This window comes from Anser brachyrhynchus (genome assembly GCF_964034855.1).
Source record: "Anser brachyrhynchus genome assembly, chromosome: 17".
Taxonomy (NCBI): domain Eukaryota; kingdom Metazoa; phylum Chordata; class Aves; order Anseriformes; family Anatidae; genus Anser; species Anser brachyrhynchus.
The window spans coordinates 8349745-8367874 of record NC_137710.1 but is presented as its reverse complement, the minus strand read 5'-3'; the positions used below and the strand labels follow the sequence as shown (position 1 = coordinate 8367874).

Genomic DNA, 18130 nt, shown 5'->3' with positions numbered 1-18130 from the left:
TTACTGAGATGGACAAGTTGCACACACCACGATTAAAGCAAACAAGCACCTCTCACAATTGCAGCGTGCTGAACTTACACAAATCCATGGATGCACTATCAGTGCATTTTACTTTCTTCTCCCAAAACACACAGTTTTAAATTAAAAATGTGGAGAAGAGAAAGGACGTTTAAGAAAAACTATAGCACCTCACCCAAGTTTGAGGAGCAGCTGTACCCTGCTGCCACTGCATTTACAGGGTTTCCCAATGCTTACAAGGTAGGTGAAGGGGGGTTAACAAGGTAAGCACCTCTAAATTACTGGAACCTACGTGATCTCTATTTATTTATATCTAGCCTGCAACAGCTTCACTCTGCAATGCCCAATGACGCTCCAAGGTAAAGAATAATATTTGAAATCTTTTCCCACAGTACTCTCAGTCCATTATGGTTAATGAGGTGACAGCAAAGAGAGCTTTTTGTTGAAGATAACATTTTGAGTCAGAAACTGAAGTTATTTCCCTCCTATGTTCAACAAGAAAATCAAAGAGAAAGCACCGGCGTGCCGTATGGGAAAGGCAAACACTTAGCAAAAGCACAACAGCAAAGCTCTGTTTTTAAAAAAGCACTATTTCTAGCTATGCCCTGTCAAAGAGCTCTGCAGATATATTGAGCAGGACGAGAAGGTCAAAGAAAACAATAGCTTGCTTTTTTTGCGTTTCATCAGTTCGCCCAACAGAGACAAAAGCAGAATCACTCCGGAACGCTCCGGCAGAAAAAGCAGCCCAGGTTCCCTCCTAGTTCCCAGCTCCAAACTGAAGAGCCCCAGGAGCCCGTGCCCTCCCCGCTCACCTGTTGGAGCTCCGCCGGCATCGAGGCGAGGGGCCGGCTCCCCAGCCCGGCACTGCTCGCCTCCCGCCGACCCCCTGCGGACCCAGCCTCCTGCTCCGGAGCCTCCTTCCCTTCCTGCGCGGAGCTCCCTCCTGCGAGCCGAGCGGCAGCCTCCGGGGGACGGAGCCGAGGCGGGGCGCGGAGCCCGGGGCAGAAGAAGAGACGAACGGAGCGGAGCCCCCCGGCTCTCCCGGCGGGGCCGCGGCCCCTCACACGGCGCTCCCCAGGGGCGGGACCGGCGGGCAGCCGGGGTCCGGCCACGCCCGGGGGGAGCGGGCAGAGCGCGGCGGGTCCGGCGCGAGGGGGGGCTCGGCGGCCCGAGGAAGGCTCGGAGGCGCCTCAGGGGAGCGGAGCGGCCTCGGTCCGTGCCCGCTGCCGCCGGGCGGGCGAGGAGGGCGGCGGCGGTCCCCGGAGCTTGCCCGCCCCTGCCGGGGGCTCCGTCCTGCCGCGTTCTGCAGACAAAAGAGGGAAAATGTCACCCGGCCGGGCCGGGGAGCTGCCGGGGCTGAGGCGGGAGGCCCCTCACGTGGCGCCTGCCGCCTGGGGAAGGCACGGGGAGGGCGAACGGGAGGGCGCAAGGAAGGAAAGCCGGCGGCTTGTTTACTTTTGGCACTTCGCTCAGAGATTGATGCCATCCCTGCTGCACCAGCAGCGCAAAAGGACGGGCTGCAGGCACAGCCTCCTCCCTTTCAGATCTTACTCAGAAACGGTGAGGTTACAGCTCAAAGTCCTACCGCCTCGTTGAGTTTTTTTTATATCGTTCACCTGCCTTCAAACCTGTCCCAGATCCACTAAAAGATGGTCTTGGTAAATTATTCGTTAGCGAACTGAAGGGCACCTTGCACCCACCCTGTTCTGCACCAGCCCCCTGGGCTTCTCCGCACAGTGCCCCCAGCTCTCCTGGCCCCCACTGCTAGGAGCTGGTGGCCAGCTGTGGCCCTGGGCAAGGAAAAGAGGCTCCCTGCATCCCAGCTGGAGGCCGTGAGCCTTCTTTCTGCTTCTGCTGAGAAAGTGCAGAAAGGGGAGGTGTTGGTAAGTATAGGACAGCGAGTTGGGCAGGAAAGAGACTGAGGTAAGTGGGTGTAAAGCAGCCCTAACCAAACCTGCAGGTTTTTTCTTGCTCTAAGCCTTGCCCCACATCAGGGAGCAGCTGCCCAGCCCTGACAGACCAGCACTGCTCGCCATGACCAGGCAGTAGCTACCTCCCCTCTCCTTCATGCTACGTGCCAGCAGCAAACCCAAGCAAGGAATAAATCCAAGCCTCTAACAGCTGGTGGCTGAACAGTGGTAATTAGGGACTGAAAGCTACTGGAATCAAATTAGAGACTGTCCCTGGAAAGCAGGGATGGTCAGAGACAGTGAGACCAGCCAAAAATAAAAAAGGAAGGTAGATCACAATCAAATTTTCTATAATTTTCATAATAGGCACCTTTGCACAAAAGGGTCTTGGCATCCAGCTTCAGGTTCCCTGGAAATTCTAAAACACACTCCTCAGGTCAATGCAATTACTATGTCATTAATATCAATCCTACAGAAAAAAAAAATACATGAAAATGGGGGCATTCAAGACAGGCAGGAATGTGTCAGACCTTTTTAACCCTAATTTCAGCTTTCCTACCACTGCCAATGGCAGAGTTCTAGCTGAATGTTAGAGCTAGGGCTCTGTAGTTTAGGGACAGAGGAAAGGGCAGAACTGTGTTACCCAACTCTGATCCTAATTTGTTTAAAAATAAATGTTGTAAAGGTTGACGAAACCTACAAGGTTTAGCTGAATAAAGTATTTGCTCCAGTGGAGGGAAAAAACATGCTCTGAGTCTATCTAAAGTGGAATAATTTAGAGGCAACTGGTAGCGGCCCTTAATGAAATACTTAAAAGTCAAAGCAAAGCGAAAGGAATGCATTTTGTATGAGGCTGCTATACTTGTCCAGCACTCTCCCCCCCTTCTCCTTGCCCAGCTTTTCTTCAGTTAACTAACTAACATAGCTCAACTTTTGTTGAGGCCATGCTGGCATAGAAAAGTACCATTCAATTTAGGCATGCACATGGACATGTGCCAGACCTTTATACGCTGTCAAAGAAAAAAACATTATAAAGTCTATATCCATAGGGCACTGAAGTAGCTACTCTTGAATGCAAAATGATGAAACTGAAAACCTTCCTGGATGGACTTGCCAATTCTTACTCACATAAGAAGTCTCTCACATTGTAAACCCACAGGTGTTTTTGCAAGCCATGCAAGATTAGCATTGTTGAATTTTAGGGTCCCACCTTCTGGACTCAGGTTGTTATTTAAAATGATCATTTTCCTCTCAAAAATATAATAGATGCTTGTAGGACTTCTGGCTATAAAGTAAGTTTTGAAAATGTTTAGACTCAAAGATTTTTTTTCCCTATAAAAAAAAAGGCACATTTCACGTTCCCTTATTTCTTAGCCACTTGCAATATTTTAGAGCTCATATGATTCTGAATGCTAGGGTTTGGCAATGCTGAAGTAAAAGAACTATTTATCTAAATAAGAGTTATGGATTAGATCCCTAAGGTTATACTGAACTTCTAAATTCTGGCAACAAACACTCTATCCATTAGTATCAGACTGCTGACTACATCCTAAACTCTTTTTTTTTTCCCCACCACCATTTTTTTTAGCTGAACTTTGATTTCATAATTTGTCACATTTTTCCCAGCTGCAACAGTAGGGCGAAAACCATCTTTTTGCTCTCTGAAAAATTAACAATTGATAAGTAGGAAGGAATTTAATTCTCTGGCTGAGACACTATACCAGTCCATCTTCCAAGTTCTCTTTTTTATTTTCTTCCATTACCCTTAAAAATTTTCCATCAGTAGTGCTGCACTATAGATTGATCTGCTCTCAGAGGCAGTAAAAACGAAATGGTTTACAGCTCTGCCTGGAAACATAACATATGGCTTCAGTGATATGTAACTTCCATAAAGCCAACAGAGCAAGAAGTCACAAGATGAATCAAGAGTCCCAGATAACCATATAGGCAAAGGCCCAATGATCACCCAATGCAATTCTCACTATTAGCCAGCCTATATTCATATAGGTACCTTCCATGCCAAGGGTATTTTTATTGTTCTATGAATTTCATGTAGCAAATGAACAAGGTAATGAGAGTGCTAAAGAACAGTACATCACGATGTGTCACTGTGCCTGCCATACTGTAATGGTTTTAATAGGGGCAGATGAAAACAGAAAATTAGATCCCCAACATAAATTTTGAAATCTTCCTCTGTTACCATTTCCATCATTTTTAAACATTTTAAAAATTACATTAACCTTTTCGGTGCATCCGTACTTGGTCCAAAATTGTTGCATTACCCTAGTAGGATACTGCAAGGTTAGAAACAGAGATCAAGCCAGATAGCCTTAATCAGGGAGTAGGTTGTGTATAAATGGAGGGGTTTATGTCATTCTTATTTAAGAACTTAGTATTAAAGAGGAGGTCTAGAGGATCACAGAGCTGAAGACCAGTATGACAAAGAGGAAGCAGCCACACACTGTAGAGGGAGACAGAAGGCACTTCAGTAAGTTCAGAGGATTTCATTTGTATACAAACAGCTTCCATCGTGCTACATCTAATATCAGTCAACTCCATTTCATCCAAGTTGTCATATGACAGGATGAGAACAAGGACAGTCTGATGACAGCACTGCTTACATTAGAAATAAAGGACAAAGGAAGCTACGTGTCACTGCATATAGGGCGCAGCTGAATGAATGACCTATGTTTCTTCCCAGCAGCTTCACTTAGATAAGAATCAACCACATTTTACAAGCTTAAAACTAGAAAAAAAATCACTTCCTATTTTAAGAAAAAAAAAATTAAGATATCATTACATTTATAACAGAATGACAATGGCAAGGAAAACAAATCAAATTTAAGGCTGGTACTGTGGCCATAATTTCATAATGTAGTTACTGGAAAGGAATACCAAGACATGTATGAAAGACAGATTCAGGATTAACTATTTTTCACTATTTACTTTTTGTTGCTGTTGTTGTTTTCCCCCTTCCCACCCACCCCCCTTCTACCCCTGGATTTTCTAGATGATTTGTGCCATATTTCAAGCTGAACATTACCATTATTTGCTCAGAAAATATAAGATCAACTTATGGCATTCTCTCATTCAGAGGGGAAAAGGTGCTTTGTCGTTACTGGATTGATAGATGTCTGTACAGTCAACCCTTTTTCTGATACTTTTTGACTTAATTATGATCTTCCTCAAACCAAAACCTGAAGATGTTTTTTGTTGTTGTTGTTTTTGTTTTCATTTTTTTCTGAAGAGAGATTTAAGGTCTCTTTGTATTTGAAATTTTATTCCAAAGGAAGCTTCTTGTATTTGAAATATATATAAAATAAGACTGCAAGAAGAAAGAAGAGCTAATTGAGATGGGTTAGAAACAAGGAGAGTATAATTCTTTTCAATCTTTCATGACAGAATTCTAAAAATACCACCCTGCCAGCAGCTGAAGATACATTTTAGCTTAAGTGCCTAAACTGAACTCACACAGTAACCTACAGCACTCCCAGTCATAGCTATGGTTAAAAAATATCCTTTTCAGATAGTAATTTGGTAGCTTAAAAAGGGAAGCAGCTTTTATACATATATATATGTATATATAAAGCATAAATTCTAACATTCACTTAAATCGAGGCTATAATTATAGCTGGCACTCAGCCTCGGGCAGCCTGTGGCCATCTTTGGCCATTCTGTTCTCAGTCACACCGACGACTTCAGTGAATTACTCCACAGTTGTGACAAAGCGAACAAGAGCGTAATTTGAACCATTAACAGGATGGGCCTAAACTAGCAAAAGGCTCAGTAATTTATCAATGTCATCATAATCCAGCATTCATTCTCGTACTCTTTCAGCGTTAGTTCACCGAGTTTATAGATACCGCAGACAGCAGAAACGGAATTGTAGAAAATTTGGGCTTTTTAAAGCCTCGTCAGGTCCCAAGCTCAAGGGGATCAGGGGAAGAAGAAATTACCAGTTCACTTGCAAGTTGCTTTTAAAGTTTCTCCAAAACATTCTTGCTGCTACATGTGGATCAGGAAGGGTAGCGGCTTATGAAGACTGGCTGACTACAGTGCGATGTCTTGTAGGGATAAAGGTCTGCCTTGCTCATACATGCAGGATCAAGGCCTGTGTTAGTAACAAAATCTTTTCATAAAATTGAGAGAGTGCAAAAAGGTTCTGTGAGGACTTAAAACCTTTTTTTCCTTAGTTGAACTAGTACAGTAGTATGCTTGGGAACTGAAACGTTGAAGAAATAAAAATCTTAAAAAGCCAGTACAATTAATCATGTTCTGCTGTCTGAGCTGAGAAATAAACCAGCAGCAGAACATGAAAAATAAATCGCAACTTTAGAAGGCAAGATGCTTTTCATGTTAATTAGCAAGAAGCCAATGTGTTAAATGTGACTAGAAAGTTGTTTTTCTAAAAAATCCTGTCAAGCCTGATATTACTCTTTAATGTTTTAATGTTTACATTTGAATGTTCCTGCCTTTTAAAGACATATTTAATAATTACTTGAAGTTATACTGGCTGAGCTTGCAACAGAGACATTGTGCAAAGAACAACTCAGATGCCCCTTTACCTACAAAGGTGCACAAGGCAAGCCGAACTTATTTTTAATGTGTTTCTCTTGTATGTACTTCTACAAGAAAACAGTTCTGTTGGTAGAGCAATGGAAAATTAAGGAAAATTATTATGAAACTGTGAATTTGTCATTCAAATTAAATGACTTTGCTTTAAACCTTGCAAAATTCCAGGCCCAAAAGGTTAATAGGTGTGGAAAATTATTCTCACTTTCACACATCTTGGCAAACAAAGAAAATCTTTGCCTTTCAGTTGCTTCCAAAACCTCATTCAATAAAAATTCACACAAAACAAAAGAAGGTGAGGCTTTCCAAGTCAAATGAAACTGCAAAAATATTTCTGAGATGATTAGGGAAAATGTGGTCATTGCTTTGCACTATTGTAATCATTAGCATAAGGCAGTTGCTCTCCTTCTGACAGACATTAGATGGCACTTTGGAATTTCGCAGTTCCCATACAAAGTTGCAGAGCACGCACTTCAGAGAGGAAGTGTGAGACGTGAAGGTGGGTTACTGTTGATTATAGAGAGAAAAATGAGATATTTTGCAAAGGCATGTATCTTTAAGCTAACATAAATTTTCAACCACACATATAAAACTATAAAATAACATGTAATTGAATTTTGAAAAAAATAATTCTGTTGGAAAGAATAAAATAATTCCTTCCTTACCAGACAGACGACGAGTTTCTCAGTTGCTTGGTTCCCTGTTTTAATTTTTAAATGATTCCTTTGGGATCTACTTTTTAAATTAGCTTTGCAGACAAAGTTTTAAACAAACACTTCTCAGATAATGCATCAACTTTTGAGTGAATTCTGCTCCATGCCAACTGATCTGAGTCTCTAACTCTAATAAGTGGGGTTTAAGTGTTCCCTTACCAAATCCTTTCGGGAAGGAACATCACAGGTTCTGATGGATTTGGTCAAATCTTCTTAGCTGTAGCTGAAATTTATGCTAATATTCCCATTCACTTTTATATCCATGTTTTTGCCATCTAAGGCTTTACACATGAAGACTGAAGAGCAATCATAAGGGAGAAGCTATAACAAGAAAAAGAAGAACCAGGAATCATAAATTCTCACAGAAATACTACTTGATTACATCTTTCTGAGGCTTCCAACTGATCTACACCACGATGAAGGCTGCACAACCCCTTTTCTTTTGTAGCCTTGTCCCATCACATTCCTCCTGCAATACTGGAAGCAGGTTCTATGATTTCTCTTGGAATTTGGCTAATCCCAGCAAAAAGGCAAACAGCAGGAGTTTCTTGAGCTCACAGGAGTGCAATAAGTCATAATGTCACTTTGGAAGCTCTGCCTTTCGAACACCTGCACTAATTCCAAGAGAGCTAGTGCTCTGGCTGAATTCCTGGAAGATGCAGGCTGGCTTAGCAACATTGTCGTAAGCAAGCAGCAGTACTTCGCCTCTGAGAAGCAGCATCTGATGCTCCCGGTTTCCACTGTTGCTGAGCTATCAGCAAAAGATCCTGACTCACTGTAAACCTGGATCTGCTGCTTTCACATAGATGGGACAACATCCATACAAAAAAAAGGAGGCAAAAGCTCTGACCTCCAAGCTAAACTCGATGATATTGTTCCCAACACAGCAAAAGCCGGCTTGGGACCATGCCTCATGCATGGCAAGAACCATGCTCCCCTGAAAGGCAGCTGAGTAAAGGCTTGTGGTTCCTAACTGTGCTGGGATTCACAGGTACAGCAATTCCCCCCCTCAACTCACACTGAATTCTGACCCAAGAACTCAAAGACTCATTCTCCCATGGGAATCATATTCCCAAGTCCCCACCCCCTGCATCCTCTGAATAGCTGCACATACGCAGAACCTGAAACCTGACCCTGGTCATTCCTAGAAGTTCAGTAAGACTACTCATACGTACTGCATTTACAGGATCAGGCTAACGGCATAGCTAGTGCATGCATAACTGCACAGTGATATGCAGGCCGAAAGAAATCAGGAGCTGAATTACAGAGCTAGAGGAGCAAAAAGACAGGGCACCAGCAGCTGGCTGGAGAACAGTCGTGGCACATCTCTGACACCAAGGTCTGTCCCATCCATACCACACCCCCAAATCAGAACTTAGATTTCAATGGTCTCAGCTGGATTTATAAAAGAAATAGGACTATCTGTAGAAAGTCTTTCACATTTGCGATCTGCTCAGTACCAGCACAAGTAGAATGTGCACAGGTTAACTACTGATGAATTTTTTCCAGGTATTTGGCATCATATTGGGAAATAGCACTGCAGCACCAGGGAGCTGTCATGAACCTACAGCATTGTTGTCTGTACCTGACCTTAACTGTAAGGCAAGCAATGCATGTCATCTTCCATGCTGTCAGTCCCTTAATATGAGCACAAATACGTTATATAACCAAGGAAAAATTGCTCTACAGCCAAGAGGCACTACAAAACAAGTAATTAAATAGAAGTTTATACTCTAAGCAAAGATGAAACTGCACTCTGTATAAGCTAGAGAGGGGAAAAAAAGAAAAGTGAGGACTTATTGGAGCTCAGAACCCATTTTTCTTTCTTCTCTGCATATATTCCAACATATGTACAATACTAATGCATGCATGTTCTTACTGTCAAAGCACTGAAAATGGTCTATATGTTCTAACAGTCCACATTATGTCAGTGTGGAGCAAAGAATCTCAAACAAATCTAATAAAATACAGACAGAAGAATTATTGTTGCCCAAACTGTAACTTAGAATGGTTAACTTGACAGTATTTTCTTAGAAATGCAACTTGAGCTAATCTTGTATTTTCTTTCATTCTCACCATGTGTTCTGCTGTGCTTTAGACTTCACCTTTTACTGGAAACTGACCCTCAATTCACAAACTGTCATTTTTGGCAGAAGTCACAGGTACCTCAGATTAACATACAGATTGAAGAACACTGGTGCTTGGTTATGGCTAAGAAATAACTCTCTAAAAATAATAAAATAAAAAAATAAATAAAGGAAAATGTGTTTGACAGTTTTTAAAGAGATGTTATTTTTCTGGAAAGTAAGTTGAAATATAAAGGATTCAAATCTTAACTATGAAAATATTCTGCAGCTTTGTTCCTTAACTTGATTTTCCTTGAACAGCTATAATCACATTTGCAAAGCGAAGAAAACACAAATTTGGTATTGTTATTAACTTGGTGAAATATTGGCATTTCAAGATGTCCTTCTGGGGTATTATTTATTGTGAGGATGTCTGTGGGTTTTTCTTCTCACAAGGGTGTTAACAGAAAAAAAAAAAAAACATTACGTAATTTCTTTCAAGTTTCCTCATTCCCACTCCCCCTGTCTGCCTTCCTTTCAGCTCTGTTTTGTTAATACCTTGGCTATACACAAAGTTACACATCTGCACCAAAACTATGCATCAATTCATGAAGAATCATGGTCATATATATACCCACGCTGGAGAAACATATGGAAAAGCTCTTATCAGTGATAGAGTTAGGACACTAATTAAATAAGATAGATAATTTTTAGCCTGTGTTTATTACCATACCTCAAAATGAATATATAATCAACGCAGCAATAAAAGAGACTGATTCAAAATCCTCAACACTTGAATTATTTAAATTGTTTTCTCCTGGTCTGTATTTAAACAATATTTTATTGTGTGTTTCCTTAGTTCAGAAAGAACAGCTTTTGCTTTGTTCTAACTTCACCACTTGGAGGATACCCATCTCTAAAGGGAACAAGGTTTTTAACGGTATGTCTGGCTTTACCAGGCATCATACTGATTACATTATTTCAGTTTAAAGAACAGCAGCAAGACCAAACAAAACCAACAAAAAAACACACAACCAAATTTGTCCTGAAAAGGTGAAGTTAGTACCAAACAACTGCAGAGCAGCCTTTGGTGAATCATGAATAAGCTTTTATAAATGTCATACCCACAAGCCCTATTTTGGAAAAATCTGTCTCAGTCACATCTAAGGGACCAAATAACTGTGCACAGTATTACAAAGTACAAACAAGCTCAGATCTGCATCCAACACCATATTCATGACCTATTAACTACTGCAATTGCACAGTCACACCCAGAGCTGTCTGGCTTTACAAGTGACAAGCTTGTATAATAATGTACATTACTAGGCCTAATAGCTAGAGAAATATGAGATATTAAGCTATACTCACCAGTATCACATCATGCTGATTCAGCTTGGTCTGCTTATTAGATGTTTCAGCCCATACAACACACACATACACACAACCACTAAGAATCTCAGCAAGCCTGATTCTTATGCAGTGTGAAAAAGCACATCAGATTGACAGGATGAAACCTTCGAAGCTGCTGGCCTGAGTCAGAAATTTGTCAGTGAAGCTGCGTGGATTGAAGTTTGAAGTCAAAACATGATCCAAAGTTTGTATTTCACTTTTGGAAACAACATAAGCTCCTTAGCCACTCCTCTTAGGGAAAGAAAATGGTCACTGATTTAAAATTTCTTAAACTGATTTAACTTGGAGTTACTGTCCGCGGTCTCTTGACACATGCTGTTGACTGACAGACCCTCTAGAATGCATATCACAAAACCTACAGCCATCATTCAGCCACTATTAACTCCTCAGCAGTCTTTGCCACTTCTGGGGCACCACTGTAACGCAGCTTTCTTCCTGTGGGCTGTACTGGTGAGTGTAGGAGTTATTCCATCAAGTACAGCAGAGTTCTATGAAACTTGCAACAGGACTATCAGCTTAACAACAGTAAGTTTAAAAAAATATATAATCTAAAAAAAAAAATGTACACCAAGGTGAAATTATGCTGACACTTTTTTGTTTTAATAACTGGCTTTGTAATAAACATGTTAAAATCTATATTATACTAATACATGCACACAGAGAACCTCCATTTTGGGTTTAAACTATTCAAGTACCTACTAAGACAAATATACCCTGTCATCTTAAAAAAAAAATACACACAAAACCCAACAAAGAATGGGAAGTAACAGTCAAATGATTACATTTTTAAATTATCGGACAATTTTTGTCAGTGCAAAGACTTGTCAGATGAACTTATATTAGTTCTTACAGGCATAAGGGTCAGTTTGAAAAGACTGCACCAGATTGCAAGGGTCTGTAACACCCACAGTTTTCCTACCTACAAGAAGAGGAATAACTACTTTTTTTTTTCTTTTTTAAACAGTGATTGGGAACACCTCTCAAATCCCTATACGTCACTTCAAGATCACTGAAAGCACAATTTTATTGTATTTCTTGGCAAAACAGGTTTATTGGATGCCGTACTTTATTTTGGTTATGAAACATTAACAGGAATGGAAATTGTCAATGTGTACCAATGGGGAAACAGTCTTTGAATGCCAACATTTTTGTTCAGCTCCCCAGCTGACCAGATTTGACAGAGCTTCTCTACAACGCATGGAGCCATGCCAGTTTAAACCAGCTCAGGATATAGCCTTGTGTTTAATAAGTGTCATGTGTCTGATGTTTTAATAAAAGAAAAGACAATATTCTTTATTACTAAAAAGTTATGCTTGGAATGGCTATCCAGTGACAATATCGCAGCTTTGAGCATTCAGCCTCCTATAGTACATACCCTACCCATGCACTTTCATATCTTCTCCCTGCCCAACTTTAGTTCCCACTGTGAAGAGCAGCAGAAGGCTGATTTGGAAAGAAGTGAAACAGAACCAGGCAGATTAAACTAAATCCCTCACACATGAAGAGTATTAAGATTTATCAAGCTCGTAAAAACATCATCAACCAGAGACTTTAATATGTAGAAGACACATGATAGGTGCTACTCACCGGTGACTTAAAAGCTTATTGGCCTTTGCATGCACTGGTAAGCTGATAAAAAGGCAAAGTCTATCTGTGCTGCCAAGACTCCCACTGCTTGGGATACTATAACAACAAAAATATATTTATTTATTTTACATTGGTTTAGTGCAAAGTTTAGGGAAGCAAATGCAAAGACACATTAACAGACAGCTCTGCTCTTTTTTAGTATAGCCAGGTTTTCTATTTCAGAAACTAAGAGTGATGGCCAGCCACGTGGCTCCCAGCACTCAAAGCCAGAGTGGGGAACAAAATCAAGAATGTAACTAAAGAATAGAAGGATTTTTAGAAGATTTTTATTAATCTGATAAAAGCTCTCAGGTTAAAAGATCATTACATATTACATTTTCGGACTAGTGGAAAGGTTTTTAGTAAGCAACTAATGACCTGTTGTCCAATGGGTTCTTAGCCTGGAAAAGCACTTCATCTGCCCACTTCAAAATCTGCAGTAAGGTAGATTTCCCTAGAAAGCACAGGGCTGGGGTCCACATTTCCAGTTTTGGCTTTAGATCAGTGTTCCTACTACAATGTGCATCTGCCAGAAGTTTAAGAGTTAAAGCACCCTAATTAATGTCACTAGGTATACACACAGCAATACAGGATAATTGAAGCAATGCTTAAAGTCCATGTAAGGTACACAGGACAGATTCACCCAGTTGTTCAACAGCATTAACAAAATGCAGCATTTTGCTGCTATTAACCAGAAACAATTACAGGTTAAAGCTAGCTGTGACATAGCAGTAGCTAATTACGGCCTGTTGCAGGCTGGGGAGATGGGTACAAAACATCTGCACAGTCTGAAGGTTTGGCAGGCACTCCTTCTACAAAGGGCTACGAAAACACAAATACTTCAGCTGCTCTATCACTAAAAGATTCTCGCTGATATTAATGGGAGACATTTCAGCAACATTTAGCACCTCTAATTGTGATGACAGTATCTCCCAGAAATCCATCCTCTGGAGGAAAAAATCCTATTAAGGAACAATCCCTGCTATTTCTAATTAATATCTGAACAAACCACTTATGATTTGTTTAGATTGTCCAACAGTGAATTTATCCCGCTAAAACAAGAAGATGCTTTTCAGAAAAATCCTTCACACCTTCTTAATTTACAATTAAAAAAATAAATAAATCTATGCACAAGTCTTTTGGCAATTACAGAGCATCCCTGACCTTATTTGCAGATTTGACATTTCTTGTGAAAGGCCAAAAGACATTACGTTGTACACAATCCCAGCAAACAACATGGAAAACTGATGTCCATTTGCACAGATCATTAAAGATTATTCAGCACCCTCATAAGATGAAGTTAATTCTCAATTCTAGCCCAAATTCTAAACAGAATAACTAGATTATGTATAATTACCCTCACCACTTCCAAATGGAAAAGCTCCTACTGGAGTGATTTTGTAATATCGCTTACAACATAAGGGTGAATAGGGTGATAGGCAGAGATTAGTCAGTCTCTACCAAAACACAGCTTCAGAGAGAGCTGTATTTGACTAGTGCACGAGCAATCCCTGCAGGGAGCAGAGCATACAGTACCTTTTGCTCTCTGTACTCTTGACAACGAAGTTCAATATATAATAGTAAAAATATAATCACTATATATCCTGCGTAAGACTGAAGGTACAGGTTTCTTCCTTCATTTAAATACTAATTAATTTTACTAAATCAGGAAGGAATTTGGCCCTCAGTACATTTTATGAAAATTCCCTTAAATAACCTTACTTTAATTCTTAACTGCATATTTAGCTAATCAACCATTTTATGTCTTATACAAGCTACTCTAAAAACCTCAACAATGTTCATGTACTAAAACCTTCTCTCATCGCCACCACCCCACCCTGCTCCAGAGTGACAAGGAGCCAAGCATACACAGATTCAGTTTGGTGTCACCTCCAGGGGCTGTTTTTCCACAAGAGTCACGTAGACGCTGGTAACTTAAACTCTTTTTATTAAGTTTTCTAGGAAGTGGTTAGACCTTAAGCCATAACTGCAGAAAACCCATGCTTCATCAGTTTTGTGGATAAGGAATTTCATTCTGAAGCTATTAATCAGGCACTTTGCACAAAGTCATTCAGAAAAGTGAAGGTGAGCTTGTCCTTTTCTATAAAAAAAATCTGTAAGTACATCTTGCCCCTCCCCAGCCCAGCTGCTACTCAAGAGGAGATAATGACCTACAGCTCCTACCAGCTACTGTCATACTTTTAGGCTAACCAGTGCAGGCTGCTCCTTTCACATGAAGTCCCACATTCAAGCATCTACACGTACGGAAGCATGGCAGCTATTAATAGAAAAGCTATGCTAACTTAATATAACACCAAGTCCGCCTGAATGCAGCTCAATGCAGGTATCATTGTAAAGCAGTCTAGGATGACTGGGAAACAACTTTCGGAATCCCCATAGCCTGGAGTCTCTCTCTGAACTGAACAGTGTTTTCTGAGGAAACAGACCTTCGCAAATGGTTCTATTGCTTCTGCACGACTTACCTTGCATGTCAGAGGAATTTGCTAGTTAAAGTAATTTAGAGATATAAGTAGTTTATCATTGCAGTTAAAGAACACAAATCAGGCAAAACAGTATCTGGAAATCTAAAGCTACCACGAAGCTTAAGTCTGCATCATTAAAATAAAAACCGTCATTTCAACAAATATGGAAAACAAATTATGAAGTCCTCCCTGCACAAACAATGAGACTTTGCAGGAGGGCAATCCCTGCTTTTAATGCTGTTCCCCCTGTTCAACGCCCAAGCGTTTCTAATGGAAATTTTGTTTGCTCTAGAGATTACGATTCAGTATTGTTTTCCAATCACCAGAACATCACCATACACACAGACTGAAAGGGGGCAGTGAAGATTTCTGTTGACGGTTTAATACTCAAGGATGCATACATTTACACAAATATCCCATGAGCTAAGAAGTAAAGCAACATCTAAGCCATGGCTCTGAAATCTGAGCTATGAAACTAATCAATGAAACACACCGTCACCGGGGTATCAGAAGACAACCTACAGAATGAAATGCGGATAACAAACACGATGCACCTGACTTTCAGGAATGGGAAATTCTGGATTAGGTGAACTCTAGCAACAGGTAAAATGAGCAGGCTGTTACCTGCAGGACAAGCTGCTGCCAGGCGGTTGCCAGTGGCTGACCATTGCCAATGTTGCAAATGCTCATTCGGTCTGCTGGCTGATTGGCACGCTCAAGTTGCAAGGAGACATTGCGCCGCTCTTCCTCAAGTGCCCGGGTAAGCCGCTCGAAACGAGCTTCTTGCTCCTTAACAGATGCTAAAATGCTGGCAGCAGACCTGATATCATAGTCATCCATGATTGTTTTCAAATGCTCCTGCCTGTTAACTGACATGGGCAAATGGAAAGGGTTAGGTAAAGGGGTGGGGAGGGCACAGGTCAGAGGTTAAGAATAAAAATGCACATTGTTAGTCACCCTACTAGAATAGCGTTCAATCTAAGAAGCAAATTCCAATGCTCTTTGAAAAGACTTCCTTTCTTTTCAATGATTTGATTTTAAATTAGAAGTAATTAATCTAACGCTTCCCTGTTCAAAAAGGAGAGAAATACATGCCCACCTTGGATAGAATTTATATTCAATTCCTTTGATCTTTTTGCTAAAATTGCTTGACAGAGGTTTTCATCCCTCTTGCAGAGCTAATTTCACTGTGCAAATAGTAATGTACTTAAAAGAATTATATTAAAAAAATAAGACTTAGGAGGGGTGACAAACACAACCTTTCTTGCTACAGGCACTTGCAATTTTTCACTTTATCAGCATAAATGAGAAGTCTAGCATTTTTTAAAGACAAACTTCACAAGAAAACAATTGCATCCATGGCTTCCAAGTGAACAGAAGTCCCCCAGATTTAGCAGATAGTAGCTGAAAATAGTTTTAATTTTGAAATTACAGGAGTACACTGTAATATGGAAAATATTTTTAAATACAGACAGTGCAATTGCAGTTGAAATGTGCTGGATGGTTTCAGCATGGTAGCCAATGAAGCCAATGAAGCAGTCCGTCATGCAGCTGTTTGCTAATAATGTAAATGAAAAAGCCCAAATCAAGCATCTTCAATGGAAAACACACAGGACTGATTGTCTCTCAGTGCAGGGCAAAAAAAATCAGAAAATAAATAGTTGGGATACATCTCCCTCATTTCTTCTCTAGTAGGGTTATGGAGAATTTCATTTAAAACCCTATTTCCCTCTGTATGGTGTGTGCAGCAAAACTCCTCATTGGTTCCACAGATCTATCATTTGAACATCAGTTAAAATGTTTTCATATGAGTATAAAGTCAGCAACGTAATATAAGCTTAAATACTGGCTTCAACAGAATCCTTTCACTAAAGCTAAACAAATGACTAGTTTGCTACCGTGTACTAGTAAACTACTTAAGGCACCTCTGAGCTGAGTGCACAGAGGCCAGATTTTCTTCAGCTGCTGTAATTCAAGAAAAGTTCATACTCTGTGCTAAGAGTTATACTGTCTAGAAATTGTCCCTTCATGTGCAAATCAGGAGCAATACTTCCTGCTGCCACAGAGATTCTTTGTTTTCCCCATCTATTAAGAAGGATTTCCATGACCACTGGTGATATTAAACCCTAGTTTCCAGAAGCTTTGCATTTTGTCATTTGGTGCATGCTCTGAATTGATTCATTTTCCATGACTGGAACGTTATTTACCAGGTCTTTCTCCTGTGCTGATTCTTTGGTAGCTAATGCTAATGTGGTCACATGCTGTGGTGTTCCCAAAAGAGAGGTGTTAGCTGATATTAAGTTGTATATTTTCAGTTTGATGGAAACTCAGAAGTAACCCTGATGTCTCCATTCTTTGTCATATTTGGTCAAAATCATCCAAGAGGCCCAAAAGACGCTGAAGAAGCAGTACCAGACCCCAAAACAATGATATATACTTTGATTTCATAGGAAATAACCTGCCATAAGCTCTGCAGCTCAATGTTAACTCCTAAATAGTTGCTTTTGAAAGGAATCAGGATGGTAAGAAATCAAGTTGCAAGGACTACTATGTATTAATTTCACAGTGTTTATTTACCACCATGATTTAGCCTTTCATGCTTTCATACCGGTAAGCAAGTGTTATACAATCTAAAGACTTTTCTTATTTAAGCTTTGACTAAATTCCTATTGAGAATCTGAAAGGGAACCAAAAACCACCAAAGGATTTTCCAGATGCCACATCCTAGTCAAACATAGACCAAGCTGTCAACTTCGGAGATCTTCCATTGAGAATCTTATTTTGCAATGCTAGTTTATCAACAGACCACAAAACCATCACTGTGTTATGGTTTCTGCAAAGGAGATTCACCACCATCTAGAAGGACAGCGTAACTCAAGAAGTGCATGCAATGCAGGACGGTACTGCATGACTCACCTGCTACATCTCAGCATGATTTAGCCCTGGCACAGCTACACATAAACACAGCCAGGCTTTCTGGACCTAAGCTGGCTCACGTGCAGCCTACTTGCGTGTTTCTGCTTTTGTGCTTCCCTGCTTTGCACAGATGGAGACAGCTCTGTTTGTCGTCCTTCCTCTCTGGAGTGCAGACATGCTCCCAGGATCCTTCAAGGGAGACTGAAGGAAGGGGGACTGCACAGCCCCAGGCATGAGCCGTGTTTTGGGAAAAACACATGTCGGGGTTGGGGTGGGGGACATTTCTAAACACATATTCCAAAAGACAGCTACCTGACTACTAATTATCATGGCCTTCATGCTACAGCAGAGGAACAGCCTGACTAACACATAAACCCAATCCCACCTTAGATGAAGGGAAGCTCCAGGCCCAAGGA

The 18130-nt window shown here is 40.7% G+C and overlaps 1 protein-coding gene and 1 long non-coding RNA gene across 15 annotated transcripts in view; one reads left to right on the top strand and one right to left on the bottom strand.

Moving 5' to 3' along the window:
- ARVCF (ARVCF delta catenin family member) overlaps positions 1-18130 on the bottom strand; it is a 275731-nt gene that overhangs the window by 153075 nt on the left and 104526 nt on the right. For 8 of the 14 annotated variants that reach the window (XR_013940399.1, XR_013940400.1, XR_013940401.1 and 5 more), the window contains exon 2: positions 15423-15667. The exons of 2 other annotated variants lie outside the window; for them this stretch is intronic. Coding sequence is in view for 8 of the 12 variants with exons in the window: in XM_080559762.1 (XP_080415888.1) it covers positions 15423-15638 (216 nt within the window). In the remaining 4 variants the exon portion in view is untranslated. Of the gene's footprint in view, positions 1-830; positions 2142-15422; positions 15668-18130 lie in introns of those variants that run through there. 4 more of the 14 variants (XR_013940402.1, XM_080559771.1, XM_080559764.1 and 1 more) reach the window with 4 other exon arrangements.
- Positions 15448-18130, top strand: part of LOC308179516 — a 37900-nt gene continuing 35217 nt past the window's right edge. The window contains exon 1 of the long non-coding RNA XR_013940411.1: positions 15448-15558. This is a non-coding gene — a long non-coding RNA (uncharacterized lncRNA). The remainder of the gene's footprint in view (positions 15559-18130) is intronic.